Source organism: Ambystoma mexicanum, chromosome 5p (assembly GCF_040938575.1).
Source record: "Ambystoma mexicanum isolate Mex_15411 chromosome 5p, UKY_AmexF1_1, whole genome shotgun sequence".
Taxonomy (NCBI): Eukaryota; Metazoa; Chordata; class Amphibia; order Caudata; family Ambystomatidae; genus Ambystoma; species Ambystoma mexicanum.
Window position 1 is genome coordinate 616,719,954 of NC_090930.1, and position 13,468 is coordinate 616,733,421.

General features: G+C 39.3%; 1 protein-coding gene across 3 annotated transcripts in view; it reads right to left on the reverse strand.

Annotated features, from left to right (window-relative positions):
• LOC138481092 (protocadherin-11 X-linked-like) overlaps positions 1-13,468 on the reverse strand; it is a 623,638-nt gene that overhangs the window by 276,580 nt on the left and 333,590 nt on the right. For all 3 annotated transcript variants that reach the window (XM_069612998.1, XM_069612997.1, XM_069612996.1), the window contains one exon: positions 6,983-7,568. In XM_069612998.1, coding sequence (XP_069469099.1) covers positions 6,983-7,522 — 540 coding nt within the window. In that variant the 5' untranslated portion in view covers positions 7,523-7,568. The remainder of the gene's footprint in view (positions 1-6,982; positions 7,569-13,468) is intronic.

The window sequence follows — 13,468 nt, forward strand, 5'->3', positions numbered from 1 at the left end:
TCCTAAAGATAGCGAGCATGGAAAAGGAACATAGATGTATACATTGTGTTTGTATGCTTGTGTCAGAGTGTGCTATATTTCTTAACCGTCACCTGCTTCAAAATAACTGTCTTGAGAAAATGCTATAAATTCTTATCTTTAATTTAGATAAAGAAAGGAAGAGTGTTCCCTGTTGAAGGAATTGTATGCTTAGTTTACTTTATAGCAGTGTTCCTGATCCAATCATAAAAAGGGCTCTTGTCTGAATGATTATGAATTTTAAAAAACATAGAATGTGGCATTAGAACTCAAAGAAGTCATTAAAATGCTCACATGCAGAGTGTGGCTGTCGAGATAGCTCACATTTTCAGAAATGAGCTCCTCGTTCTTTCAGACAAGTGTCCTCAATCACATTGCAAATAATATGTGCTGCACGGTCCTCCTTTCTATGCATATATAGTGACATTGTCAACGGCTGAGCAGGAACCATATGTATTGTGGATGTTAGAAAATATGATATTATTCAAAAAGATGCAAATAATGCCTATGATTGTTAAAGTAGACCATGTAATGCAGCAGCATCAAATAAAATATCATAAATACAGTCTATTGAGTACAGAACATAAAAACATCAACAATGTGTGACTACGGTGTTATGAAGAATTGTTACAGCAGTAAAGCCAGGTTAAGGCAGGACCTGCATGGGGTAATGCCACATAGAACAACACTCACCATACACATCTTGCTATTGGTGGGACTTTGCTTAACCTTTGCCAGTGCTGTGACCGGATGGAGGATCTCAAATTTACATCTAGAATCCGATCTAACTTATGTACCAAGTATATCTCACAGATGTTTTCAGACCGACTCCTGCAATTATCCTTGTAGAATAGTACTGAATTCTCCCACAAATGTGGGCACTCTCAGCACTGACCCTGTTTGATTACGTAATGTATGTATGTTCAGACCTCCACCTAGGTTATCTATAAGCTTCTTGAGGATGATCAGGCTGAATTGCACATTTTCATATTGAATAGACGAAAACAACTGTGATGGAGAGATTAGTAGCATAATGATGATTTTTGCACAGATTGATGTTCATGTTGAACTACATATTTATAAATTGTATTATTTCACATTGAAGAAGGTTTATATAGTGTCACATGGTTGTCATTTATCTTCACATAATATTTAACTTTGGTAACACTATCCAATAATTCTCAATTGTTTATATGTTCAGCTGCAGGCCACATCCCACACACATTTTACCAACTGGACATGCTTCAAAAAGCACAGCAACCAAATAAATAACATTATATATTGTTGGCAAATAAAACATATGTACAAAGAGCAACACTTGTCTGTTCAAAACAGTATGTTGCTCTGGGTTTGATGTGTTGTATGGAATTGCCCTCGACCTACACCAGGAGAAGCACAAAGTTATTTCTTTGTGTATTTATTCATTTATGTATTTATTTATTTATTTATTTATTTGCTCTATATTATTTCAGATGAAATGCTCCTCAATGCTTCTGATAACATTTGGTACTGATGTTGGGATTTGGGGGGCAACATGTATTAGCAGTTAGCTGAAATTTTCCATTAGTTGGATAGAAGCATCTACTAAATAGAATTTAGAGAGGGTGCCAAATATATGTATGCTATAATATATTGAAGTATTGACCTAAGGAACACATATTTGGAGGATATATATCATACTGGGACTCCAATGTACACCTTTGGGTTACAAAGAAACTGGCACAATGGCCCATTCAACTGTTTTTTTTTTTTTCTGTATGGTAATATGCCCCATGCAACTATTTCTGTTTGATACTTTAGCAGCTGAAGCTTAGTCTTTTACAGCAGAGGCTAGTGCACTCTGTGACTATGTTGTCATAGAGTATCTAGGAAACAGAAACACAATATAAAATTCCTACAAAATAAAGCATGTACTGGCTACTTTTTATACAGATGGAAAGGTATTTTGAAGAAAATGAAGGCTAGCAAATCACTTACTGATGCTTATGCATATTCTGAAAGGTCATGCGATTCGATTAGTGCACATATAAGTAGATGGGAGGATACTAGGATCATGCTCCATATTTTGATCTGAAGTAATACTGAAATAACTGACATATTAAAAGGAAGTAGATACATCACAAGTGGAATATATAGAATGTACACAGAATAATACATATTATGAAGGTACAATCATAGCTGGCTTATACCAGTAATTGGGTGGTTAATTAAGGATGTATTATGTTAATTGAAGGACCACAACAGCTCAACAATAATCAGTAGCACATATATTGAATCTATAGGTGTAGAGATTACAATCTACAAACCTACAAATATCATGGGAGATAGCATGGGTTCCAGATACCATTGTTCTATATAGTATATGGATGAACAAACATTAAATAAGGTCATAACACATGTCTGAGTTCTAATATATCTGTTGAAAAGAAAAATTGGATCAGAATCATTCAAATGCCTGCTAAGTTAAACTTGAAGACAATTATTCATCATATTTGTGCACCCTCTTCTTAAGAAACCCTCTGCCGACCCCTCCTGCCCACCTAATTATCATCCAATCTCCATCACTACTTTCCTAGGAAATCTCGTAGAAAAGCTCGCCATATCCCAGCTTATTCTTCACTCTGAATCTGTAGGTTGGCTCCATGACCATCAGTCTGGCTTCAGAGCTGCCAGAAGCACAGAAACCTCTCTCCTGAACATCTGTGAAGACCTGCTCTCCAACCTTGATTCACACACCCCCTGTGTCCTCATCTTACTTGACCTCTCATTTGCCTTATACACAGTCAACCATGCCATCTTGCTCAACTGTCTCCATGATAATCTGGGCATCACCGATCAGGCCCTGGCGTGGCTGACCTCCTTCCTCTCTGATCGACCCTCCCAGGTCCAACTTGGGTTCTTCCTCTCCTCTAGCTTTATCTCTACCTTTAGTGTGCTCCGAGGGTCTAACCTCTCTCTCCCTGGTTGTTCAACCAATACCTGGCACTTCTTGCCCACCGCATTGCCGCTCTCTGCCCCAACTTTCACTGCTATGCTGATGACACAACTAATTTTCAGGCTCCCTTCTGCCACCTCTTCTCCTTCTCTCATCTCTGATTGTCTGGCCAGCATGCAGGAGTGATGTGCCGCCAATGATGTCTGCCTTAATGCCAGTAAGACCGAGATTCTCCACATCAGCACACCTGCTCCCTCCTTTCCTGTCTCTCTCTGGCCAGCCTCTTTTTGGCCCTCTCCCTGCTCCCACCTGTGAGGCTAAAAGCCTCGGGGTCATTTTCGACTCCACCCTTTCCTTCTATCCTCATATCGCTGACATCTCTAAGAAGTCACAATACCAGCTGCACCGCCTCAGAGGTATTCTTCCTTTCCTCTCCTTCCCCCAGAAGCTAACTGTCTCCAGAGCTCTGGTTCTCTCTAGGCTGGACTACTGCAACAGCCTCTTTCTAAATTTTTCTGACTCTACTCTACACCCTCTGCAACTCATCCAAAACAGCACTGTGAGAATTGTCCTTGGCCTCAAGCCCAGGGATAGTATCTCTCCAGGACTGAAATCTCTGCACTGGCTCCCAGTGGCGGCAAGGATTAAACCCTCTGCATTGTCCACAATGCCTTCTGGGGCCTGGGGCCTCAATACCTTCAACTCTCTCATCCTAATTATCTTCCTACTCGAGCTCTTTGCTCATCTGCCTGCAACTCCCTCAGGGTTAGCCACTTCTCCAAGCAGCAAGTTGGTGGTAGATCTCTTTCTTCTGGGGCTGGATTAGAAGACTCTCTTTCAGAAACATAATAACCTGCATCATTTCATATTAATGAAAATGTCAAAATATCTTTGAAAGCCTAGGTACATTTCTTTATGTGAACCCACTTGTGGATGTCGATATGTATACTGCTGCACCAAATGTCAAACCTTTCCACCCCAAACTCTACCTGCACATCCAAACTTACAATACTATATTCTGCCCTCAGTAACACTCTTAGTAATATGTAAATGTGTACATAATGACCTGGGGCAGCCAATATTAAAATCTACTATGTCCTCAAAACTCTATTCATTTGGTGTTTTCCCGGCCTGTCCCCTCTATCACCCATTATACCTCAATCAATCACGCAATGCTCATGTAAAGGTACCTTAACCTAGGACTGCTTCTAATTTGTGTTATTACCTACTTTGGAAGTATTTTTTTTATCAAAATGACACTCTGTTCATTAACAAATATTATACAGTAATGAAACAAATACATCCTTAACTTCTATGGGCAGAAACATAGGGCCTGATTTACAAAACATGTTTTCAATGGGACTTTCCCATGTTAAAACAGTTTTGTAAATCATACCCATAATATTCAGTGAAATGCAATGCTATTGCAATTATGTATTTGTACGTATGTTATGGACAATTGCAACACTTGTCTTCTGGCGATGGAAGTCATGTTAACTATGAAGAATAACTGAAGAGACATAACATTTGAATGTATGTTATCAAATTACATGTTTATCTTATTCATATCCTGCTTTTTTGCCATTATGATTGATTCAAGTGTTAAGTCAATCTATCTATCTATCTTAAGCATAAATATGTTATTGTTCAATAGTTCATTCAATGAAGTCACGCAATGGATGGATAAAGAAACAAGTCATTTTTGGGATAGAGGTTGCAATATATGATATACACACATTGGTCAAATTGCTTTGGTGTGCTGCTATTCAACATGATGGATGACTCATTCATGTTCAATAGATGATAAAAATCATCAATTTAAAATGAAGAAAATAAATAAAACTTCAAACTCAAAGCAGAGACAGTGGAGCCAAATAATTTGGGTGGAGCTTCACCAAACATAAAGTGCGGACAAGTGAAATACTGTGTGAAATAAACCCATAATTAGAAATAGAGACTAAGGGCCTTATTCATGGAATACTGTGCAGAGATCCCACACGTCGGGAATGACTCTGCACAAGCCTGCACTTCAATTGTTATGAATGCTCTGTGGATTCATGGAATTGTTTGCACAAAGTAACCGCAAACATAGGTAGCAGCCAGAATGCGCCTGACACGCCCCCACGCAAACAAAAGAAACCAGAAACAGCTACCTTTGCGTGCTCCCTGGGCACAAATACATGCACCCTGAAAACAGTGGGTGGGTTGCCCCGCAAGCAGGTCTGCATCTCAAGGTCCCTGCATGGGGGTCCAGAGTAACCGTTACGGCACCCCGACAGTATGATTACGATTTATCGTAATTCTGGTAAAACTTGGGAAATCTGCATTGGAACCCCTGTAAACCGTTCCTGCACCCCCCTACACTGCATACGCGTATCCCTGAGTTAGATAGGAACCTGATCTTACCTCTGCACGGTGAATCCTATGTGCAAGTGTCTGTATGCATGCCTTCGGGTGGCAAATAGTATGATAGCTTTGCATGGCCACTTGTCTGCCGGGAGGTTGCGCAGTCAGATCCCTGAATAATATGTGTTCTTGCTCAATAGTGGGCATGCAATGAATTGCCCGTGGCCCATTCCTCGTAAAGCCCACATTTCCACTTGTTCTTCCACATTTTTCGAGTCTGCCCCCTTGCCCCGACTAGGACGTTCTTGCCCTCCTTCCTCCCCACTCTCCTCACCTGAAAAAATGATTTCCAAGTCTTCCGGGTTGAAGTTCCTTCGAGTGAGGTAATCCTTCTCCTTCTTATGTGGAGGGAGCCTGCCGTGAGAGGAAGCCACAGTGACCGCTAGGTATAACAGCAGTCCTGTGGCCCGTTCGCGCGGGCAGACAGGAAAAAGGGAAAAAGCCAGAAGGCAGAAAAAACCCTTTTTTGGCCCTAATGATGTTCCGCTCGGAGGAGATAATGTGGTTCAGCAATGTAATGAGATCCGGAGATGGTGGTAATAACCGCAAGGCGGGAGAAGGCTCCAGGCAAGGGGGACTTCCAAGGCAGAAGCAGGACTCACAAAGAGGAGAAGTAGAAAAGGTAAGAACAGCCGGTGGAAGCGCTGGCAGAGCGAGAGTGAAGCCAACAGAGAGCAGCAAAGGAAAAAGGAAAAGGTGCTCGAAATACGCCAGCAGAGCGTATTCGAGGAAAGTAGCAGGCAGCTGAGAGACAGCCGAAGGAGGAAAACAGCATCTTACCCAAAGGAGAGCGAAAGGCTAATCTAAGGGGGTTGCAACGCAATGGTCTCCGGAAGTAAACAAAATATATACTTCCGGGCAGCCGCCCAGAGTGCAACAACTAGACCTGCACAGTGAGTGAGGACAGAATGCATTGAAACTAACAACGCACTCTCCCGTGACGAAGTAACCCCCATCCGGCACGGTGGATGACACCCCTTCCCTGTCCTCTGCGTGGTGTTTCGCGCAAGGCACCCGGACACTTGCAGAGATGTGCCAAGCCTCAGGGAAGTCCCTGCAAAGTATGAAGAAGTGCTGCACAGTCTATTACATTAATAGACAAACATGATTTTGCACATAGATTGGCGAGCAAGGTCCCTATTTACCGCTCAAATAATTCCAAGAATTGGGCCCCTATTGCGTAATGTAAATAACATTTAATAGGGTAAAGTCCTCTTTCAACCATAGATGATGTTAATATGTAGTAAGCAAACACAGATCTGTGCATCGTCTTTAAATATAATACCAGACAGTGAGAACCGCTCTATGCATGCTAGTCAAACACATAACATAATCAATGGAAAGTCTTACATTGGCAAAAAAGGTTACAGTGGCAGATCATTCCATTTACCAGCTACAATGCATGAACAATAACTTGTAAATCCATGTGTGGATATTTACAATTGGAAGTCGCATGGATTATAAATTAGTGTAGCTTTATCGCACCTCACTTTAATGTACTTTCTGATGGTGTTTAAGGTATGTTGGTTTAATTCTATGTTTGCAGTTCATATATGAATCATTTTGTCACAACGAAAGGGTGAAGGAAGCATCACAATGACGAACAATCATCAAACAACTCACCTTCTCAAGTTCATAATGCTGGATGCCATTTTTACTAACATCAGGATCATTGGCAGAAGGGACAGAATAGCGGGAATTTATGGCTGTGTTCTCAGGGATAGAGATGTTGATGACAGTCGAGGGGAAGAGCGGTGAATTATCATTTATATCTTCTATTAGGAAGCGGATCTTGACTAGTCTGAAAACCTCATCTGGTAATACAGCCACCTCCACCTCATAAAAACATTGATTCTTTGTAAAGATGCCAGAGCACAGTTTCTCTCGGTCTATCTTATTTGCTGTGGTAAATATCTCGCCAGTGTTCTCCTCCACTCGGATTAGGGGAACATCTCCCACTTTATAGACCAACTTAAATTGAAGAGGTGCTGAGAGGGGCACATCTGGATTTATTGTGAGGTTTAGGTCCTTAAGCAAGTTGCCAATTAAGAAGTTTATTGGCAACTCTTCCTGTATTATATAATTCTTCTCCTGGGCACCGGATTGAAGTATTATGCAGGCCAGTAAGACTGTGAAAATGAATGTTCCAGACAGCAAGTCCATCTCCAGAATGGCCAATGAGCCCTTGTGAAAAACAGCAAGGTGGAAGCTGTTAAAGGAAAACAAAAAAAGAACGTTCTTATTTATAGAAATTACAAGGCATCCTATAGAACATATATTCACTTTTGCAAAACATTGACTATAATTAGACATTTGATTCAAACACCTTTACGTGTCAACTATTGAAAATCCTCTAGAAATTGAATGATCCCCTCCATATCTTTCTGTGCTATTGCCGACATTTTCCAGACATAGGACCACTTAAAATAATAATAATAATAATAATAATAATAATAATAATAATAATAATAATAATAATAATAATCAGGCCTATCTATCCTAGAATCATGCACCTAGAACGGCTTAATCTGTGTCCGCTTTTGCATAGTCACAGAAATGAATGAACAGTTCAGACATTTCAATAGCTCACTGAACAGAGGTTCCATTGAATTCACTGAAAATAATGTTAAAAAGTAACTTCAACAAGTATATCTGTCAAAACCTCTGGTCAGGGTCAGCTATGTTACTGCTAGGTATGAGAGATGATTTTTTGAAAGAATGGACTGCTATTTCACTTTCTTAGATGTGTTAGGAATTCATATGTCATGGTATGTGCACTTTGACCTTACTGAGACGAAGACAGAGGCGGAGCAGATATATAAGAGACACCCGTTGCATAGTGGCTGAGTTTCCCTAGCAATCCCAAGCCTGCGAGACAACCGTTGCATAGTGGCTGAGTTTCCCTAGCAATCCCAAGCCTGCGAGACAACCGTTGCATAGTGGCTGAGTTTCCCTAGCAATCCCAAGCCTGCGAGACAACCGTTGCATAGTGGCTGAGTTTCCCTAGCAATCCCAAGCCTGCGATTTCCAACAAAAGATGCGAATTCAGAAAGTATGAGTAACCATGTCTCTCCTTTTGTGTAGCTTTGATGGTGTTGCACTCTTAACAAGGCCAGAGGCGTTAGGTTATCAAGACAACATTAAGCACAATTAAAACATGTCAAAAAATAAAAATTTAAGCTCCTAGTTATCAAATATGCAACAGCGCAACTAACTGAACTGATCTACTATGCTATGCTATGTGAATGAATACTAAAACACAGCACAATGTCATGAACTACTTTAACATGTCATTGAGTTTCGCGTGCAGTAGAGTGGATACCATGCCAGCATTCGTCTACTAAACTGTATGAGCCCCTGAATTCCCAATCGGATATTGATCGGACTGGATACTGTAATGAGCTGCTAGAAACCACGCTCATCTGTTGTTATAAAGAACGGGGAGAGTGCAATCTCCCTAGAAACACCTTCTTATGACGAGTGCGTTGTGAGAGCACATCTTGATTGCAATAGGGAAATCGATTGAATAGCGCGCATCTGCAGAAAGCCAGCAACTGTCATTTCTCACGGATTAGTGTGGAGATGCCGGGGCGTGATTCACAAAGCGATTGTCAATGGGACTTTGAAAAACGCTTTGCGAATCAATGCCACTGTTTTTGACTGTGGCTGTTTGAGTGCACGTTGAAAGTTCTGACCCTGCTTGAGTAAGAGAATGGGAGATAAGCTTGCTAAGTGAAGCACGGGCGGAAATTAAAAGATAATGTCAGAATAATGTACCAATTAGAAACAAGTAGAAGAAAAAAGAGAGGTGCAAGTGAATAGGAAAATTCAGAAAAAAACTAAGATAAAATGGGGGGAGCTGGGAGAGAGAAATATGCAGGCACAAGAGAGCAAGAACTCTGCCGAGACAGAGGAAAAGCAGGGTAAGAACAACGCGGTGTGGAAAATGTGCACTTGTGATTTGGGGGTGTCTTACACTCATTTATTGTAAAAAATAATGTTTTCAATGCTCCATAGGAAGGACATTCGAATCACCGCGGATGTCCGTGAGGCTATACGTACATGTGCTTTAAACTTCTAGATAGTAATCAAACTGCACTTAGACTTGTAGAATGGCTTATAGCGTGCACCCGTGGATATGCGAACCGATGTATCAAACGGTATGACTTCCTTCGTGTTTGTATCTACTTGTTAATTTCCCATAACACTTCCTGGGATCTTTCTTTCTATGCTTCTATATTGACACATCAATAATATGTGATTACATGACCACATGCACTCAACAGTGACTTTGATAAGGTGCCTTTCAACTTTTGAAATGTTTTGTTATATCGAATTATCATGGTTTGTATTGCATTAAATGCTATGCACAATTAATAATAATACAGTAAATAATCATACACATATAACGTTACAGATACGTTAAATGGACATATAATAATTATATCATTTTCTCAATGTGTCACCAATTAAACAATGGGGTCAATATATGAACAAGGGAGATCTGCGATGTTAAGAATAACTTTAATCTTAAGTAAGAATTGTGGGCCCAAATGATCTTACAGGAGTTTCAGAATGTTGCACCTGTGCCTGTGCAGAAACGGTATATCTAGACCGATTTACAAAGAACACCATATAAATGCGAGCACTAAAGTGTTCCACTTACTTTGGATGAAAAAATAGTGTAAATTAGAAACGAGCAAATGCCAACAAGCAAGACCCTGACAGCGATCCTGCCCATTAGAAGGTTGAACATGTTAAAGGACAAACATCCTGCCCATTAGAAGGTTGGAAATGTTAAACAACACCAATTCTGGTGAAATCAATGGCTAGGAATGGAAAAAAAAAAGAGGAACATATCAATAAAGATGACTTTGCAGCAATAGTGGGCATAATGCCTGCAGATTGTCCTTACCAATAATTGGGTCAGGATGGAACATGGGCAAAATGTCAACAAGAGCTGATTTGTTTTTGTCTTTTTTTAAATACCATGCACTTTGTATGTTTGTAGTCATGGCCCACATATGCAGTTCAAATCATTGGTCACTGGAACAGTCACTGCTGGTTTGAATATGCACAACTGGGGTAATTGGAGGTTAATCGCATAAAACACAAAGGAAATCAGAGATTTGTTTATAGAAAGAATTCAAAGGCATTTGAGAATCAGTATTGAACCATCATTAAAACCATGTTTTTTTTACAGTGAATGTATGTTTTCTGTTTGAAAAATATTCGAAAACATATTCTGAGCATTCTTACACATTGCACTGGTTAAATGATGGTTAAGGGTAGACGTATGGAATCCTGACTGACTGTGGTCTAGGTAGGGACCACTGAGGAAAGTGACCTTCAGACATGCAACATCTTTCAGTTTCAATTAATAGAACTAAACTATGGAACAAATTAATGGCCTGGAACTTCCCAAATGATATACTACAGCCAATCATAGCCTTCTACTCCAACACCTCTATTAAAGAATGAATGACACAAAGAGGACATTTGACACATAGAATAAGGACATATAATGGACTGAAGCAAGGCTACCCACTTGCAGCAACACCTATTAGTCTTTTTATTTCAGATCTACTGGAACACTTAACTACGATCGTAACGAATCATGCAAGACTAAACCAAACAAAGATAACCGATATCATCTATTCCGACGACATAGTATGCTTCGATAAAACCAAAGTATGTCTACAAAGAACTATTAACCATCTGATGGAATACGCCAAGAATAACGACCTTAAGATTATTGAAAAAAAAAATCATGGCATTAATAAAAAAAATGCAATAAAAAAACAATGTGTATGTACCTTGATGGTAAGCAACTTGAAACAACTACAAGCATAAAATATCTTGGATTTCTAATAAACCAATCAGAAATTGAAAAAGAGTGGGACGTAAAAATCAAAGAAAATGCACTATGCCTGGCACAACACGGCAAGATGTTACATGGAAAATATGGTCCATATTCTTTGCAACCAGTCACAGCAATTTTAAACTATAGTGCAGAAACCCTAATTAATGCTCCACAAGATATCTTCATTTCCGACACGCCGTATTCGGCATGAATTAGGTCTGCAATCCCTTGAGGCTGTCCGGAACTGGAACTCCCTATGTTGTTTAGGAAAAGACAAGTAACGGAGACCATACCAGCATTAAAAATCATAAGAGATAAAGAACTCGCAACAAACTCCTTGGTACTAAATCCATGGAAACAAGCATGTAAAAACTTGTTAGACCACAAAGATATACTGCTTGAGATGCTATTGAATCACCCTCAGAAGGCTAAATTAAGATTGCTGAGAAACGATTGATTCAAAACACTCACAACAAATGCAACTTACAAATTGTCTCTAATAAGCAACATTGAGACCAGGTCACTTCATCATCTCCCGGAATATCTGAAAAAATGTCCAGATATGAAAATCAGAAATATATTATTAAGACTGTCTCAACTTGCTATCTACAAGACAGACACTAGCCATGATAAATCACCTGCCGAAGGAGAATGCATATTATGCTTTTGTAAAGATCAATCGATAACTGAAACCTTATACCACCTAATCATGGAGTGTCCAATGCTAACTGATAAAAAAAACTTGATTAGAGACAGATGGATAACCAGATGGAGACAGATGGATACGTTAGCACCCCACCAGAGATGGACGACACTTTTGGCAGGGAATGACCAAAAACGTATCATTGCAATTGTTAAATTTTGGGAAACCATCACGACAGATCCATCATTCATATAATATGACCTCTACCTAAAAGAACATATCTTAGAATAGCAATTCGAACAAAGATACTTGTCGATCACCAACAAAACAGAAAAGAAAAGAAGAAAGAAGATAGAGAGACAAACATTGAAAGTGTCAAAGAAATTAAACTTGAACTTTGTCTGGGTTCTATTGTTTTTTGCATTATAAAAAAAAAAATGAACGTATTTACAAATAATTTATCTTAAGATGGAAATAGAATAATAAAAAGTTTATTTTTAAACTAAATCATTTAAATAAAATAAAAAACATCCTTCAGAGCTCAATTCCCTATAGGGAGCTCCGTGTGTAGATGTTGGGTGTCATTGTGCTAGGTCAGAACAGGAATCTGTGGTAAAATGCTTTGGGTAGGTGAAGGAATGGGTTAATGATGAGTATAAGGTGAGATTGTCAGATCGAATAAATGGGCTTCTCGCCTTCATTCTTGTGGATGACTGTCCTTGTGTTCACTTTTGTGCAGATTGTCATAGACATTCATCACACAAGCTTGATGAACATGAATCGATAAACAAGGACCCTCTGCCAAGAATGTAGATTTTAAAAGTCTTTGTTCTTCAAATTCAAACCGAGATTTACTTTGAAGGGTTGGAAATCAACTAATTATGCATGCATTCAAAACCCGTTTTTTGATAGGAACATCCCTTTGATAAAGGATGTGTTAATCAGATCCAGTTTTCTTCTATCATCTTCATTGGTAATACAACTTTTTTTGTTGAAAATCCGCCAAAATGGCTCAGGCCATTTTATCCATTCGCCACCATGAGTGGTGTTAATTTATGGCTATTCTTGCATGATAGGTTCAGTACCAGGAGACAAAGAACTAAGCATCTTACATATCTTCTGCTGGTCATTACATAGACATCTTGCTTTTGAACTCGGACACCTTCTCATACGTTCTTCTATAGAGAGAGTTGTGATATCATTCCAACCAAGCAGTCAGTCCTTGGCTGCATTTAAAGACATTTCCTTTCATCAAGACACACGAATATTACTTACCCAAAGGGATATGAAAGATACAGAAAGACATATTCTGAAAGTAAAATATATGTGTACAAGTATTAAATTTCACAATCTCACTTCGTTGTTTCCTTGGTGAATGCAAGTCTTGTATGAAATATTTTAAGGAAAATATTGCAAATTCTTTTGTTTAAGCTGTCATGTATTTGTCAAAGGCTGGACTAAGGTCTCCACTGGTTCAACTAATTGCTGTATGTATTTTTGAGTGGAACTTCTATATATAAATACTTTCTCACTTTCTCTAGAAGGGAATTCATTATTTGTGATCTGAATACAAGAGGGAATGCCCTGTATTCAGAATACTGAA